The sequence below is a fragment of the Oncorhynchus nerka genome, linkage group LG28 (genome assembly GCF_034236695.1).
Source record: "Oncorhynchus nerka isolate Pitt River linkage group LG28, Oner_Uvic_2.0, whole genome shotgun sequence".
NCBI lineage: Eukaryota > Metazoa > Chordata > Actinopteri > Salmoniformes > Salmonidae > Oncorhynchus > Oncorhynchus nerka.
Genome location: NC_088423.1, coordinates 24,165,437 through 24,183,052, shown reverse-complemented (window position 1 = coordinate 24,183,052; position 17,616 = coordinate 24,165,437). Strand labels below are relative to the sequence as shown.

At 37.9% G+C, this 17,616-nt stretch overlaps 1 protein-coding gene across 1 annotated transcript in view; it reads left to right on the top strand.

Moving 5' to 3' along the window:
• The window catches only part of LOC115113847 (CUB and sushi domain-containing protein 1-like), a 494,033-nt gene that overhangs the window by 355,663 nt on the left and 120,754 nt on the right, over positions 1-17,616 (top strand). The window contains exons 23-30 of the mRNA XM_029641828.2: positions 4,337-4,493; positions 10,125-10,316; positions 11,157-11,283; positions 12,199-12,401; positions 12,812-13,003; positions 13,840-13,978; positions 14,786-14,973; positions 16,508-16,702. Coding sequence (XP_029497688.2) covers positions 4,337-4,493; positions 10,125-10,316; positions 11,157-11,283; positions 12,199-12,401; positions 12,812-13,003; positions 13,840-13,978; positions 14,786-14,973; positions 16,508-16,702 — 1,393 coding nt within the window. The remainder of the gene's footprint in view (positions 1-4,336; positions 4,494-10,124; positions 10,317-11,156; positions 11,284-12,198; positions 12,402-12,811; positions 13,004-13,839; positions 13,979-14,785; positions 14,974-16,507; positions 16,703-17,616) is intronic.

Genomic DNA, 17,616 nt, shown 5'->3' with positions numbered 1-17,616 from the left:
CATTACATTTTGAAATGGCGTAGGCCTACATTATTTGGGATTTGTGTGCCCATGGGAGCTGTTTTCATGGCGAAACATTTCAAGGCAAAATATTATGTAGGCATAGTTACAGGGCATTCTCCAAGATCCATGATTCATACAAGGTTTAAGTTACATTTTCTAATTCAATTGTTAAATGCTTAATAATGACAAATAACACTAATTAATGCCATTAATGTAAGAAAATACATTTAGCGATTTACAGTATCAAAACATGTTTTGATTCTACTCATGTATTATGTTGAATGTAGGCTACCTCTTCTGGGTGTATTCATGTGTGTTAAATTGTCTCAGCTAAAAGAGGGTAGGCAACCGACAGTGGTGTAGGCCTAGTGGAGGGTTAACACCATTTACTCAGATTTTCAGAAAAAGGCATTGAAAGTATAGGGAGTGTTACCTTTTTTTTTAGAAAGAGACAGGATTTCAGAATTGACTTACCTTATTTTTACCATTACATCACTGGCTACTGGTAGGCCTATTTGACGTTCATGGTAATACACATTGTAGCCTTGTCTAGTAAATTGAACTTGTATGTTAGGTTGACCGTCCCATTTTTCCAGGGACAGTTTCAGACCCATTTCAGGTGTCCCGACTTTTTAGGCTACAAAAAAGGTAAATTTGGCAGCAAGACGCATCAATGAATGTAAGCCTAAGCAATGGCAATCACTGAATGTCAATAGGCACACTGTTTGGTGTTTTGTAACAAATGTCTATTTCCATTCATCAAATTGAGTGAGTATACAATACATGCAGTTTGGAATGATTGAGTGGGTGAACATGCACAGGTAGCCTAATTTTTGAAGTGATTTGTTTGAAAATCAGATGAAAATATCATGACTGGTTGTGTTCATGCCAGATTAAAAGGTAAATAATTTACATTTAAAAGAAAATTGAGATCCCCCTGAATCACATGGTGTAATTCGCACTCTGTGTACTGTATGCTATTAAATAGCGCGCTACTGTGGTCCTCTGTACCCCAGTTGGTAGATTATGGATCTTGCGATGCTATGATTGTGGGTTCAATTCCCGGGACCACCCATATGTAAAAAAATGTAAATATGAATGACTGTCAGTGGCATTTGATAAAAGTGTCTGATAAATATTAACTGTACCAGTCAGAGTTTTTATTTACTTTTACTATTTTCTACATTGTAGAATAAAAGTGAAGATATAAAACTATGAAATAACACACGTGGTATCATGTAGTAACCAAAAAAGTGTTAAACAAATCTAAATATATTTTAGATTATTCAAAGTAGGCACCCTTTACCTTGATGACAGCTTTGCACACTCTTGGCATTCTCTCAACCACCTTCATGAGGAATGCTTTTCCAACAGTCTTGAAGGAGTTCCCACATATGCTGAGCACTTGGCTGCTTTTCCTTCACTCTGCGGTCCAACTCATCCCAAACCATCTCAATTGGGTTGAGGTTGGGTGATTGTGGAGGGCAGGTTAACTGATGCAGCACTCCATCACTCTCCGTCTTGGTCAAATAGCCCTTATACAGCCTGTAGGTGTGTTTTGTGTCATTGTCCTGTTGAAAAACAAATGATAGTCCCACTAAACGCAAACCAGATGGGATGGCGTATCGCTGCAGAATGCTGTGGTAGCCATGCTGGTTAAGTGTGCCTTGAATTCTAAATGAATCACAGACAGTGTCACCATGAAAGCACCCCCACAACATCACACCGCTTCCTCCATGCTTCACGGTGGGAACCACACATGCAGAGATCATCCGTTCACCTACTCTGGACTCATCAGACCAAAGGACATATTTCCACCAGTCTAATGTCCATTGCTCGATTTTCCTGCCTCAAGCAAGTCTCTTCTTCTTATTGGTGTCCTTGGTTTGGTGTCTTGGCAGCAATTCGACCATGAAGGCCTGATTCACGCAGTCTCCTCTGAACAGTTGATGTTGAGATGTGTCTGTTACTTGAACTCTGTGAAACATTTATTTGGGTTGCAATCTGAGGCTGGTAACTTTAATGAACTTGTCCTCTGCAGCAGAGAGAACTCTGGGTCTTGCTTTCTTGTGGCGGCCCTCATGAGAGCCTAGCGTTTGATGGTTTTTGCAACTGCATTTGAAGAAATGTTCAAGTTCTTGAAAGTTTCCGTATTGACTGACCTTCATTTCTTAAAGTAATGATGGACTGTCATTTCTCTTTGCTGATTTGACCTGTTTTTGCCATAATATGGACTTGGTCTTTTACCAAATAGGGCTATCTTTTGTATACCACCCCTACCTTGTCACAACACAACTAATTGGCTCAAATGCATTAACAGGGAAAGAAATTCCACAAATTAACTTTTAACAAGGCACACCTGTTAATTGAAATGCATTCCAGGTGACTACCGCATGAAGCTGGTTGAGAGAATGCCAAGACTGTGCAAAGCTGTCATCAAGGCAAAGGGTGGCTACTTTGAAGAATCTCAAATATTAAATATATTTTTGTTTGTTTAACACTTTTTTGGTTAATAAATGATTCCATATGTGTTATTTCATAGTTTGATGTCTTCACTATTATTCTACAATGTGGAAAATAGTAAATATAAGGAAAACCCTTGAATGAGTATGTGTGTCCAAATCTTTGACTGGTACTGTATGTTATTATGGTAACGATTTACTTTGACTACACATCCATAGTGCATTTATTACACATCTATTAGCATTTCATGAACTTGTTATAAAAGTTCCCACTTGCATTATTAAAGGTTAATTAGATATATCCATGACATATCTAAAGTATATTCATGTACTTTACATTCTGCAAGATTTAGATCTCATATTTAGGTATCTTAATAGATGTATCATTACAATGGCAGAGTAGTGTCATCATTATGGCTGTTCACAAAAGTGTGCTTTCATACCAGTGGTAGGGAATATGCCAAAAGGCCAAACGATGTTTAGAAAGATATGCTGATATATAGCCTGTACTAGCCCCATTTCCCCCACCAGCCAGTATAGGCTTGTGAGTTATGTTCTTCTTCTTCTCTCTGAGGTCAATGGTGCTTGAAGATCTCCACAGGGTTGAATCCTCTGGGTAAATCTTACATATCAAATCATGTAGTTGAGGGTTATATCATAACGCTTTCGTAATTAATTAACAGCCCTCCTCCACAACAAAGTTAGGCCTAAGATGGTCATACTGGGCTATAACGCACACATGAAGGTTATATGTATGAATTATATGCAGTCAAAATAAAGTCAAATCTATTTTCCCATTCATAAAGCATTTATAGCTAAGCACTTCATGGTAATTAACTTAGCAGTTTGTCATCTTATCTATAACGCCATCATAAAAGGTCTATGTATGAAGTCTATGCAGTCAACATGCTGTCATTTCTGTTTTCGCATTCATAAAGCATTTATAAAGCATTTATCAAAATGTCTCATTTATCAAAAAGAATACGGACACAACGCAAATGTTAAAGGAAATATTAACATTTTATTGACATTTTCCAGACGTAGGACAGAAAACAATTGCTGAGGACATCGCCGACGAATCATGCTGTTGGCATTTTTCAGTTTGAATTTTCTTGAGTAGATTTAACAAAGATTGAAATTCAAAGCATTCAAATTAAATTATCTTAGCCATAACTGCTTTATGCATGGCAAAATAGATTTGACTTTACTTTGTCTGCATTGAATTCATTAATAGACCCTTCATGTGTGAGTTATAGACCAGTGTGACCAACTTAATTGTGATGTGGAGAAGGGCAGTTAATGAGTTACGAAAGAGTTATGACCCTCAACTACACAATTTGAGCCATAAAAGTTACCCTGAGGAGTCAACCCTGTGGGGATCCTATAGTAGAAGTGTACCTATGATGAAAATTACAGGCCACTCTCATCTTTTTAAGTGGGAGAACTTGCACAATTGGTGGCTGACTAAATACTTTTTTGCCCTACTGTATTTATATCAGCATTATTTTCTAAATGTGGTTTGGCAGAAGCATGTTTTTGAGAAACAGCCATAATAATGATACTAAGCTCTAATTGTAATGATGCATCTATTAAGATACCTAAATATGAGCTCTTGCATAGCATGACATGAATGTGCTATGGATATACTATAAATATTTTTCATTAATGAACCTTTAATAATAAGATTAGGACCTGTTATACCACATTCAATAAATGCTTACGGATATGTGTAATCAATGCGTTATGTATATATAGTTAAAGTAAATCGTTATCATTATTATTTATATTGTTATTATTATTATTATATTCCCTTGAATATTAATAGTATTTTGAGAAACCTGTGCCTTATAGTGTTGTTCTTTAATCAACAGGTGTATGACGGAAAGGATACTTCATATCGTCTTCTTGGCAATTTCTCCAAAACAGACATGTACAATGCCGTCATCAACAGTACCTCAAATCACCTCTGGATTGAGTTCAACAGCAATGGGACTGAAACCAATAAGGGGTTCAGACTGACGTACAGCAGTAGGTAGACCATGTCCTAGAACAAATGTGAGACAGCCTCTATAGATATTCCCTGATTCGTGTTCAAATAGGCTTTACTGAGAAACAGGCCCCCTCAAGACTAACCCAATTTCCAATTCTAAGCTTACAGTGATTCCTCCTTTAAAAGTTGCGAGCTTACGTTAAAGGTAATTTGTGGTTTAGTACGGTGCTCTGCGTCACTACCTCATTGCTTCAGACCAGCTCAAGGGGGAGTTAGAGCACTGATTATGCTTTTGGGTCCAACTGTGTCTCTAACTGACAATGAGTGGGCGACATAAACCTAAATAGAAATTGAAAAGTGTGCACGACTTCAGTATTACTTACTAAAGTTCCAGTGAGCAACAATTTGATTGTATTCATTAGACAACTTTGTTCCAATATTTCTGTTATTCAGTGTTATTTATTCCCATAGTAATTCATTATGGATCCATAACTAGATCAACATCGGCATTTTGAAAGAGTATTTTTATAATTACTTATTAACGAAAGCATAAAAATGCTGATGAAGAAATACAGTACTGTACTGTATATGCTTTTACATTTGGATAACAAAGCATTTAAAGCATTTTGAAGATATAAGCCACCTGAATTTGTTTATTAGGCTACTGTGCGGTCTGACACGTAAACATAGCCTGTTGTTACACAAAGGTTTTTATTATTTTATTTTGTTATGATTATTTTGCTCTTACTGTAGTACTGTAGGCCACTCCCGACCGGTCACTTTGTACAGTGTCTCAGTGGCGCAATGCGTCTAAGACACTGTCTAAGACACTGCATAGCAGTGCAAGCTGTGTTGCTACAGATGTTCAATTGCCCGTGCTGGCCTTGACTGGGAGACCCATGAGATCACTGTAGGTGTTTGGTTTTTCTCCCTCTAAAAACGTAAATAAATCATTCTAAATAACAAACTGGCTTTATTTACAAATTATTAACAATGTTCAAGAAAATACTTTTTCTCGCTCATTTTACATTATTTGAAAACAAAATCATCGCCAAAATATTTAAGGGGCATTGCACTAATAATGGAGCTGACTAGGGAAACGTTCCCTCTGTTCTTAGTGCCAGTTTGCACGTTCAAACTAAAACAATGTAACTAATAATGGCATCTTCATGCTTTCATTAATAAAATAATATATACTAATAAATATAACTGAATTACAGAAATATCCTCCAATCCTCTATAATGTGCTGTTAAAAGTGGTGTAGGTCTTATTTATTTAAAGAGCATATTGAAGTTAGAAGCAAAAGCCTACATCTATTTTAGCACTGTATCGCGCTGCTCTGAGACAAGCATGGGGACTGGTCTTGATAAATCTATGAGATTTTATTTTCACTGAATCTCCGTTTGGGTATTGGTTAGAATAGAATTAGAAAATTAGGGTGTAGAAATGTTATGCTCTTAGTGTAACCTTTATTTAACTAGGCAAGTCAGTTAAGAACAAATTCTTATTTACAGGGATAGCCTACCCCTTCCTCCCTGTCGGGGAATTGAACCCCGGTCTCCCGCTGGACTGGATTCTTTAGCTAAATATCCCAGTACTGGCTGTCACGTTGTACAGCTCCATATTTCCCTTCCATCCCAACGGAAACCCAGAGGGTTTTTCGTTTTCCTTGAAATAGAAACACCATAGTATGAATCAAATTAATCCCAAACTCTGAATGTAGTTGGAAAGGTAGATTAAAATTATTTGTGACATTGTGGTTACAATAAAGAATGTAAACAAGATTTTTTATTTACAGTAGTGATTGACAGCTGGTGCCATTTTGAAATACTTGTATCCCGATTAGCAGGACAATAGACTCTTTATAGCCCTGCTACTACCCTGCAATGTATCCGATGCTTAAGTACTCTGAAGTGTTACAACTCAAAACAGCAGTACAGTATTTATTCATCAACAGCTTTATGCTTTCGTTAATAAAATAATAATAAAAATACTCTTTAAAAATGCTGATGTTTATTTAGTTATGAATCCATATAGAATTGCTATGGGAATAAATATCACTGAATTACAGAAATGTCCTCCAATCCTCTAAATGTAATTATTTGCGGAGAAATATTGGAACAATGTTGTCTAATGAAGGTAAACAAATTGTTGCTTACTGGAAAATATTCTTTCAAACACACGGCCATGTTGTACAGTGACATTATGGCTATTAGCAGGGCTATATTTTGGCCTTTATGGGCGGCGCACAATTGGCCCAGGGTTTCTCTCCCTCTAAAAACAGAAATAATGTTTGGCCTTTACAAATATTATTTTGTCCTTTATTCAGATTATAATCGCTCTCTTTCATTTTTTGAAAACCAAATAACCTCCAAAATATTGTTATATATGATCAAGTTGATGACACAGTCATATAGCCGGCCACTACATAAAGCTGAGTGACTCACTCATTCATGGCTTTGGATCAAAATAAACAAGTACTAACATTCTTTCTGATTGTCTTAAATTAAGAAATGTTTTGGTTATCCTGACCTGGACACCATGTACAGTATTATCATAGCCCATTATGGGCTATTAGAAGGATAATATACCTTTACCAACACCTCTCTGTATTTTGATCATTTGTGGATGGGGGCTCCCCAGTGCAAACAGATGCAGGTTCGATACCCGTGCCGACCGTCACCGGTAGACCCATGAGGCGGCTTTCGGTTTTAATTTAGAATCTTCCAATCCACTATATGTAATTATTGCCGGAGAGTCACGTCATGTTTTTCAATATACTGTAGGCCTACCGTAGGCGACATGAGTCTCACTAGTGTTGAGTAATATGCTGTTAAAAGTGGTGTAGGTCTTATTTATTTAAGGAGCATATTGAAGTTAGAAGCAATAGGATTTGAAGTTAAAGCCTACAACTATTTTAGCACCATTTTGCACTGCTCTGAGACAAGCATGGGGACTGGTCTTGATAAATGAACGAGATTTTTATTTTCACTTAATCTCCATTTGGGTATTGGTTAGAGAATAGTCAGTTAAGAACACATTCTTATTTACAAGGACAGCCTATTCCTTCCTCCCCGTTGGGGAATTGATCCCCGGGCTCCCGCGTGCCCTGCCTGCATGACTTGGGGATTCTTTAGCGAAATAGCCCAGAACTGTACTGCCGACCGTCACGTTTTACAGCGCCATATATTCCGTTCCATCCTAATGGAAGCCCAGAGGGTTTTTCGTTTTTTACTTGGAATAGAAACACCATCATATAAATCTAATTAATTAACCAAGTGCCAGTCAAAAGTTTGGACACACCTACTCATTCCAGGATTTTTCTTTATGTTTTACTATTTTCTACATTGTAGAATAATAGTGAAGACATCACAACTATGAAATAGCACATATGGAATCAGTTAAGAACAGCCTACTCCTTCCTCCCCATCAGGGAATAGAACGCCGGTCACCCGTGTGGCCACATTCTCTAGTGCAGCTATTATTGAAGGCACTTGAGGTCAACGAGAAAGTCTGGACATGGCCTGCTCTCCCTTATGTGAGGAATTTGACACATTCCCATGTTTACTACACTATGTACTGTAGGCTATGTTAACTTGTCAGACTGCACAGTAGCCTAATAAACAAATTCAGGTGTCTTATATCTTCAAAATGCTTTAAACGCTTTGTTATCCAAATGTAAAAGCATATACTGTACAGTACTGTATTTCTTCATTAGCATTTTTATGCTTTCGTTCATAAAATAATAATAAAAATACTCTTTCAAAATGCCGATGTTGATCTAGTTATGGATCATGAATTAATTACTATGGGAATAAATAACTCTGAATTACAGAAATATTGGAACAAAGTTGTCTAATGAATGCAATCAAATTGTTGCTCACTGGAAAATACTCTTTCTAACACACGGTCACGTTGTACAGCACCATTATGGCTATAAGCAGGGCTATATTTTAGCCATTATAAATATTATTTTGGCCTTTATTCAGATTACAATCGCTCATTTAAAAAAAAACAAGCAGGAGAAATTAAAATGTTCAATTATATTCCTGTAACGATCGTTGTCCTCCTCAGATGAGGAATAGGAAGGATCGGACCAAAATGCAGCGCTGTAAGTGTCCATGATAATTTATTAGAACACGAAAAATACAAAATAACAAAGTGAAGGAAAGAAATGAAAATCGAAACAGTTCTGTATGGTGAAAACACAGACACAGAAAACAACTACCCATAAACATCAGGTGGGAACAGGCTACCTAAGTATGGTTCTCAATCAGAGACAACGATTGACAGCTGCCTCTGATTGGGAACCATACCAGGCCAAACACATAGGACTATAACATACAGAACAAACATAGAATGCCCACCCCAACTCACGCCCCGACCAAACTAAAATTGAGACATAAAAAAGTAACTAAGGTCAGGACGTGACAATTCTATGATATTCTTAAGATATATGTGTTGCCTGAATATCAGCAAGTGATGTCTGCTAAATAATCAAGTTAGGTTTCTTCAGAAATAAATCCTTCTAAATAACAAACTGGTTTTATTTACAAATTAGTGAGAATGTCTCACCCCATGTTCAAGAATGGCCTTTTTCTCGCTCACTCTATGTTAAATGAAAACGAAATCTCCAAAATATTGTTACTTTTTAAACAAAGCGATTATTGTTATTGTTATTATTATTAATTCATTTAGAATGATATTATCAGATATTATCACAGATCCTAATGGAAAGTGCCCCTTAGACATTAATTTAGAATCTTCCAATCCTCTAAATGTAATTATTGGCAGTGTCACGCCATTGAATTTTTTGTTGTTGATATACTGTAGGCCTACCAAAGGCAAAATGAGTATTGCTTACACTACAATTAGGGTGTGGAAATGTTATTTCCTTTAGATATTAATTTAGATTCCTCCAATCCTCTTATGCTGTAGCCTACTCCCAACCGTCACATTGTACAGCGCAATATTTTCCATTACATCCTAACGGAAACCCTGAGGGTTTTGTTTTTTGTTTTTCTTGGAATTGAAACACCATAATATTAATCTAATTAATTAAGCCAAATTTCTTAAAATCAATGTACTACGTTATTACAAAAAAAAGGTTTTAAATTCTCTACTAATGCCAATAGGTGGGCTGCAGTATGACGCAACTTTTAAAGGAGGAACCACTGTACACCAATAACAAAAAGGCCTCGTATTGTATGTTTAGTCCATGTTTACTTGCCCTATATGAACAGTATTATCTTTCACATTAGTTGAAAGTGGTCTGATGGTCAACCTCTACAGGTAAAGGCACAAATGTATCTTGTTTCAAGAATGTATATATTTTGTAAGTAAGTACAATATCGTGAATTTCTCATGAGAGAGTAGTTTAAGATGGTACACAAAAAAATATATAATGCCAGTGAGCATTGCAGTTGTGCGTTGAGACAGATATATCTGCTTCCATTCATTCTACAATAACCTTTTACTACAATATTGCATGCTCAAGGCTGATGTATGAAAAGCATCACTAATATAAAGTCAAACTAGAATGCTTGAAGCAACTTGCTTTATTTCACCAGACAGATGTCTTTTTTATTGTTCAACCTTTATCATTAATGAAAATAAATGAATGTTTGTTATGTTTGAATGGGTAACAGTCTCAAATCTGTCTTTGTAGGTTTTGACCTTGTCAAGTGTGAAGAACCAGGAACTCCGAATTACGGATACAAGATTCAAGATGATGGCCATTTTGCAAACACATTTGTATTGTACAGTTGTAACCCTGGCTATACTCTCCATGGAAGCAGCACTCTGACATGCCTAAGTGGAGACCGTAGGGTTTGGGACAAACCGTTACCTTCCTGTCTAGGTGAGTGAGTCACAGCTGAAAAGAGACAAATCTCATCATCAAGGATACATTTCCTTATTATGGTGAAACACTTACCATTCCTAAGTAACATTTTGTTTACATTTTAATTACCATGGTAATGGTCTAGTTCAAGATACCCATACCAAAGGATTAATTTTCATCTGATGCGTTTGAAAATATTATACCGTTTTACCAGTCAACATGGAATTTGTTGTGTTGTCTGCATTCTTTCTCACTGTTATTAACATCGTACTGATTCCATTATATGACCAGCTTTGCCAGTTACGCTCTCTCAGGCTAACTCCGAGTCAAACCCCGGGCTAACATGCTGTCATTTATAGTATACTGAAATAGTTACGCTAGTTAACAGCTATGAACATTTATCCCCTAATGCTGGCTATATTATAGCCCCTAAAGCTATACAAAACGTGTGGACAGTCTGAGCTTTCTGTACTGGAGAGAACTGATACATTACAGTGTCATTCTTCAGCCTCATTCCTTAATTAGCCTGGCTCGGTTCAGACAAATTTCCATACAGCCGAAAAGTAGCATGGAAAATAGATGACATTGCCTTAGGCTGCCATTGTATTTTTTATTTCCTTTGAACGATGTGACATAATAGGGATGTCCTCTCCTCTTTTCCAGTGTCGTCAGCAGTCACTAAAATAATACACATGTATTTTGAGACGCTTGAGAACATATTTGATTCTTTCAAGTGCATGTAATGATGTGATGTAGTATGTAATGTTTATAAATTCAGCTGGTTGATGCCAGAGAGAAGGCTTATTTAATCCGATTTCTATTTTTGATGATATGAGACATTTTGGTTTCCTTATCTAGCTGAATGTGGAGGCCACATCGCAGGTGCAATATCTGGACGGATACTATCCCCGGGTTACCCTGCGCCCTATGACAATAACCTCCACTGTACCTGGTCTATCGAAGCGGACACAGGCAAAACCATCAGGTACTGTATCTCACAATAGGGACACACCCCCTTGGAATAGGCAATTAGATACACAATAGCCCAATTTTTCTTGACTCCATTTAAATTTGAAATGAAATCAGCGAGTTTATAGCGAGGCGTGTCTAGTATAGCGGAGCAATTGTTCTGCTGCACTTTTGGAAAATAAGCTGTGATTAAATGTGCCATTGCTGATTGCATTTCACCCCACTGCTAGCCTTCCTACCATTAGCATCTATTCCTTCAAGTCCATTACTGGCTTCTTAAAAACAAAACAATAACCCCCAAGGATAAACCAATTATGCACGCTTGAAATGCCATAGAAATCAGATATGCCAATTCAGTTCAAGCAATTTACAGATGAAGGAGGAGGAGAGATACATTTGACATCACTGGCTATTAGACTTTATTAAGGAAATCTTCTCTTTAAATAGTATCTTAAATAAATCTCATGACACTTGTCTTTTCCTACTAGCACCGACTTTGCTATTAACTACTTTGTAATTACTATGATAGTGATATGTTGTTGTCTCACCTTTATGAATGCACTAATTAAAGTCGCTCTGGATAGGAGCGCCTGCTAACTGAATAAAATGGAAGGAACTCATCCTTTTCCTAATTATTGCTGAAGATAACTGAAACTTACCTTAAATGGTTTGGTGAGCAAGAATGATCTAATATAGATGTTTCATCGGTCTGAGACATTACTTGAGAACTGGTTCTATAGAATTCCAATGATATTTTCTTATTACAAGTTAGTAGCAACCCTTGGTCAGTTGATTTATGGAGTATTGTTGAGTGTATAGGTGTTTGTCACAGATGTAAACCAATGGTAAAACCAGACTTCAGTATAAAAGGTTCTAATTCTTAAGGAGGTGCATAATGTGTAATCAATATCCCCTCCCTTTCTCTATTTAGCCTCCACTTCATAGTGTTTGACACGGAAGTGGCTCATGACATCCTGAAGGTGTGGGACGGTCCAACAGAGGGGGGTTTCCTCCTGAAGGAATGGAGTGGGTCAGCTCTACCCGAAGACACCCACAGCACCTTCAACATCCTAACGCTCCAGCTTGACAGTGATTACTTCATCAGCAAGTCAGGCTTCTCCATTCAGTTCTCAAGTAAGTAGTACCTGTCACAATGGACCAGAGGAATTCGGACATGACATTCTATTCAGTAGCTTTTCAGACAAATGTTACAGTATGTTTCTTGAGATTCCCCTCTCTTTTCCTACTCTGGGCCATGTATAAAACACTGTTATGACAAATCCTTTTGACAAATAAGTATTTCATACAAATATATGTAAATTAAATTGAGCATAGCATTTGTATATAATTGGCAAATATTTTCTGGAAATATGATTTAAAAGACAATTAGTCTCCACAAATCAGTTTGCTGCCAGTCCAATGATTTCAACACATGAAATTATGCTTATATCTTTATCAGCCGTTGGCTGAAAAAAAATGAGAGTTGTATTATTTAAAACCGTCCTGTCAAAATGTTTCTAAGGGATTCATTTGTGTGATTTCAGCTACTACTGCGACGACCTGTAATGACCCCGGAACTCCCCAAAATGGGACACGTTACGGGGATAGTCGGGAGCCTGGGGACACTATCACCTTCCAGTGTGACCCAGGTTACCAGGTCCAGGGCCTAGACAAGATCACCTGTGTACAGCTCAATAACAGGTTCTATTGGCAGCCAGACCCTCCGACCTGTATAGGTATGTTGCTTTGACCTCCACAGTAATGGAGAAATAATACATTTATTTTCATGGCTATACATGTATGTCATCAAAGGGTTTGTACAATAGGTAGATGTTCTCTTTAGGATTATTCTGCTGCAAAAAGGTGATTTGGAATCTGTATATTAGGCCTATAGTGTTCCACTGTCTTGTTTTCATTGAATGATTTGTGGTATCTGAAAATACATGTAAGCAGTGTTTTATGAACTACTGACTGTTGGTGTTGGGCAACCAACCACTCATTTGCATCAGTTTAATTACTTTATGTTTATTATTATGTTTATTATAAGAATGAATGAATCCTTAAGAATGTAAACCATGCCTCAGTAGAGTGTGAATCCCTGTGCGAAGAATGATTCATCAGTAACTGAAATGTAATTGGCATTTTCTGCCATTGTCAACAAATCCTTTGTCAGACAGTACACTTTGTCACTTCTAGTCATTTGACATGTTTACTACAACACTGATAATTGTTTGATGGAAGGCCATTTATAGGCCGAATCATTAGTAACGGTGGAAGATTACTAAGGTTATAAAAATATTGCTCTCACAGACCCTCCCAAACAAGCACATGATTGACAGGATTTTGCTTAGCACACACACTTAAATTGACAATAGAACAATGCTAAAAAGAAAAAGCAAAGATGCTAATAACCCTTCTGAATGACAGTTGCAGGAAGGAATTCCATCACTACTGTTTGTCACTGAATGTCTATGGGGGCCTGTTTTGTCACTTCAATCACCGTAAACATTTAATGTGTTGGAGACATGTCGTATTAAAACATGTTTTGCCCTCACTCTCCTTGTTGTGATAGCTACCTGTGGCGGCAACGTGACAGGCCCTGCTGGGGTAATTCTATCACCCAACTATCCACAGCCCTACCCACCAGGAAAAGAATGTGACTGGAGAATTAAAGTCAACCCTGACTTTGTTATAGCCCTAATTTTCAGAAGGTATGTCGCTCATGCTATGCTGTGAGCCACCCACGGTAATAAGGACCAAAGTCAAAGAACAGATGGAAAGAGCGCATCCACTCTGTCTTTGTCAGTTTGGCAATTACCGTAAACAAACATCAAACACTATCAAACAATTCTGTGTTTGAGGTGAAATAGTTTGCCTTTGTTCAAATATTATCCAAATCGATGTGTTGTACTGTATTATCCAATATCCCTAGATGATACCTATAAATGGAATAGCTTTTATAAAATGTATAATTTTAGCTTGTGTTACTTTTTTACCTTTATTTAACTAGGCAAGTCAGTTAAGAACAAATTCCTATTTTCAATGACGGCCTAGGAACAGTGGGTTAACTGCCTTGTACAGGGGCAGAACGACAGATGTTTACCTTGTTTGTTTGGGGATCCGATCTTGCAACCTTTCGGTTACAAGTCCAATATTCGAACCAGTAGGCTACCTGCCGCCCCAGAGTTATAGGCCTACAGTGTGATGAATGTAGAATACTTGCTAGCTGTGTATGTACCCACAGGAATTACATTGACTCCCCTGAGAAAAATCAAAACAAACGGATCTGATCTTTCTAATAACAGTTATAGACAGTACAGACAGCCCCCACATGCCTGATTTAGGGTCAAGCCAGGCTGAGCCGGGCTGGCCTTGTCATAGTTGCTGGAAAAGACAATGTGAAAGGAAATATGTGAAAAGGAAATATACGAGCCAGCACATTATGGTTCTGATTGACCCTATAGTGTGAATCAGGCAACAGTCTTTTATGGCCTAGGTTCTCTTTTGTATCCTCGCAGTTTCAACATGGAGCCCAGCTATGACTTCCTGCACATCTATGAGGGTGAGAACTCCAATGGTCCACTGATCAGCAGCCTGCAGGGAAACCAGGCCCCGGAGCGCATTGAGAGCAGTGGGAACAGCCTCTTCCTCGCCTTCAGAAGTGACGCCTCCCTCGGGATGTCTGGTTTTGCCATTGAATTCAAAGGCAAGTGATGCATCATGTTAGTCTCGTAGGAGGTGATCCTAGGTTCCTTTGAAAGTGTATAGCTCTGGCCATATTGTAAAGTTGATGTCTCTATAGAAATGTTTTCAATAGATATAGGTTGTTAGGATGAAAGATTTCTAGCCACTGGGTAATATATTTTGTAGACTATTTATTGATAAAGCCTTATTGCATGTGTTTCTTCCTGTCAGCTAGCTGTCCTTATTAGCTGGCCCTTTTGCCTGTTGTTCATAGAGAGCTATTCAGCATCTGAAAAACAGTAGGTTTTCCAACCTACGTCTTTGTATTAAATGCCTTTTGATTGAATGCATTGATGATCGACTGGATAAGTGGTTTTTATTTATTAAGCCCATTAACCATAAAGTTCACAAACCCATGAACACAGATGTGTATAGTATTTTTACTTTTTGACCTCTCGTTCTTCTTGGAAGATTTATTAATACCAATCAATAGCATAATTTGTTGTTTGATTTTGTACAGGCGGCCCTGTATTTAGCTCTGCTTTTGTCATTTAGAGCAGCTAATGACCTTTTATGGGACCTGGATGAGATTTGTCATCTCCCAAGTCTAAAAACACATTATTTTCTGTAAATCAATCTCCTATATCGTAGTCCCCCCCCATCCATGCACCGTTGCTAAGGTAATTTAAATGTTGATTAAAGAAGAAAATGGCATTGCTTTTTCTGTTTTCATACTCATTACTGTAATATACTTCATATTTTTCTTGTTTTCTACTACTGTATTTCTAATGTATAAATCCATTTAAAAATGTAGCTTTAGGTTATTGGCATTAGCATGTAGACTTTGGCCTTATATGTTGAGAAGCATTTCCTGTCTCTGGGTATTGAAATGCGGTTGAAATTGTGATGTACTGTAGCAATTTCAGTGATAGAATCTCCCACCACAGGCCTCCTACTTTCACCGCTCCCCAAAGCACAGGGCAGCAGAAAGAAGTGGGTTGTTAGCTGTCATCTTGTTTGGCAGTGTATACAAGTACCACCTCCAGAGCATTTTCCAACTGTCCTTCTTTGAGTGTCTTTTGCCAGATGGACACTGGTTGGCTGCCTCTACAGACCCACATGCTTACCTTGCATTTCCCTCTTTGCTGGTCTTTTCCATTGAGGATGCCTTGGAGCAACTCTACTGTACCTGCTCTTTTTTACACTCAAACTTCATGTGTTCTGCCTCCTACATTAAGGTTCACCGCAGAGCCACAGCAGAAGTCTAGGCGATAAACTAGGGGATCAAAACATCAGTAGCAGCTTTTGGGAATCTCTGGAATGTTCTGTGTTTGAATGCATCAAATATCTCAGGATGCATACCCTACCTGTTTATCTGGGCTTTTCAACTGCTGAGTTTCTTTTGCATTTATGGATAAATTACAAAGCTTTAGCAAAATAAAAATGGTTTTACATTTTCCTCCTTGGTGTTGTATTGAAATCAATTCTCTCTGCTCAAGACCTATTGTCCTGCACAGTACTTTATCTTGAGCTTGTATATGTTTTCTATTCCACAGAGAAACCCAGAGAGGCATGTTTTGACCCTGGAAATATCATGAACGGCAGTCGTGTGGGGATGGACTACAAACTGGGCTCCACAGTGACCTATCAATGTAACTCTGGATATACTGCGGTTGGACAAGCCACAATCACATGTGTTATCGGTTTGGATGGAAAACCTATATGGAACAAAGCCCTACCAACGTGTAAAGGTACGATATTTTCGGTTTTGGTTTGCCTATAGTCCTAAAAACTGATTTGCAACAGCTTGTCAAAGAGAGAGTACCTTTTGTTGTTGTTGTTCTCACTTCAAGTCTAATTGGTTGGTCTTGGTACCATCATCACCACTATCAATCAAGGCTAATATCAAGCCAATTTTCACTGGCTTTACCAAATGGTTTTGAGGACCCCTTTTTTTCTTTGCACAAGAGGGGAGTATGGGTTTTTCAAAGACCAAGGCTGAACTTTCTGTCATTTATTGACAGTCTTGAGAGCTTGGGAGGTGACAACTGCCACTCACATGTCCTCTCTCACACTCCCTCTCTTTTTCATCCCCCTCTCTCTCCCTCTTTCTCTCTCTCTCCTTTATGTCCATGCGTCTCTGAGGAGACACAAAAACCCAGACAGGTGGCCTTGTAGCTGCTGCCACTCATCGTCTCTATGTCTCCACCCTGCCACTTCTCACACCGAGCCTCTACCTTATAGCAGTATGGCCACTTGAGACATGACTTGGATATGGGAGACACACACCAAGTTTTATGGTTGACATGATGAACATGGAATGGTTGTTTTCAATAAAAATGGTTAGATGTATTCATAAAGCTAATTGTTTTCATATATATAAGCTATTTTCATGGAAACATACACAATCTAGCTTTAGCTACCTTCTACTTTTTAAACCAAATTTAACCTGTTTTCATTTTTTCAAGTGTCAGATCAAGAGGGGAGTGTGAGACGCATGAGAGAAAATCCACCTGAGATCCTTCATTTGAGAGATTTAGGGCTTTTGTAAATCTGATGAAATGTAATTAAGTTACTCTGGAGTTCACATAAACGATAGAGGGTGTTTTGTGTACCAAGACACAGCTGAAGCAAAGCAAACAGCACATAGTCCCTTGACCATACT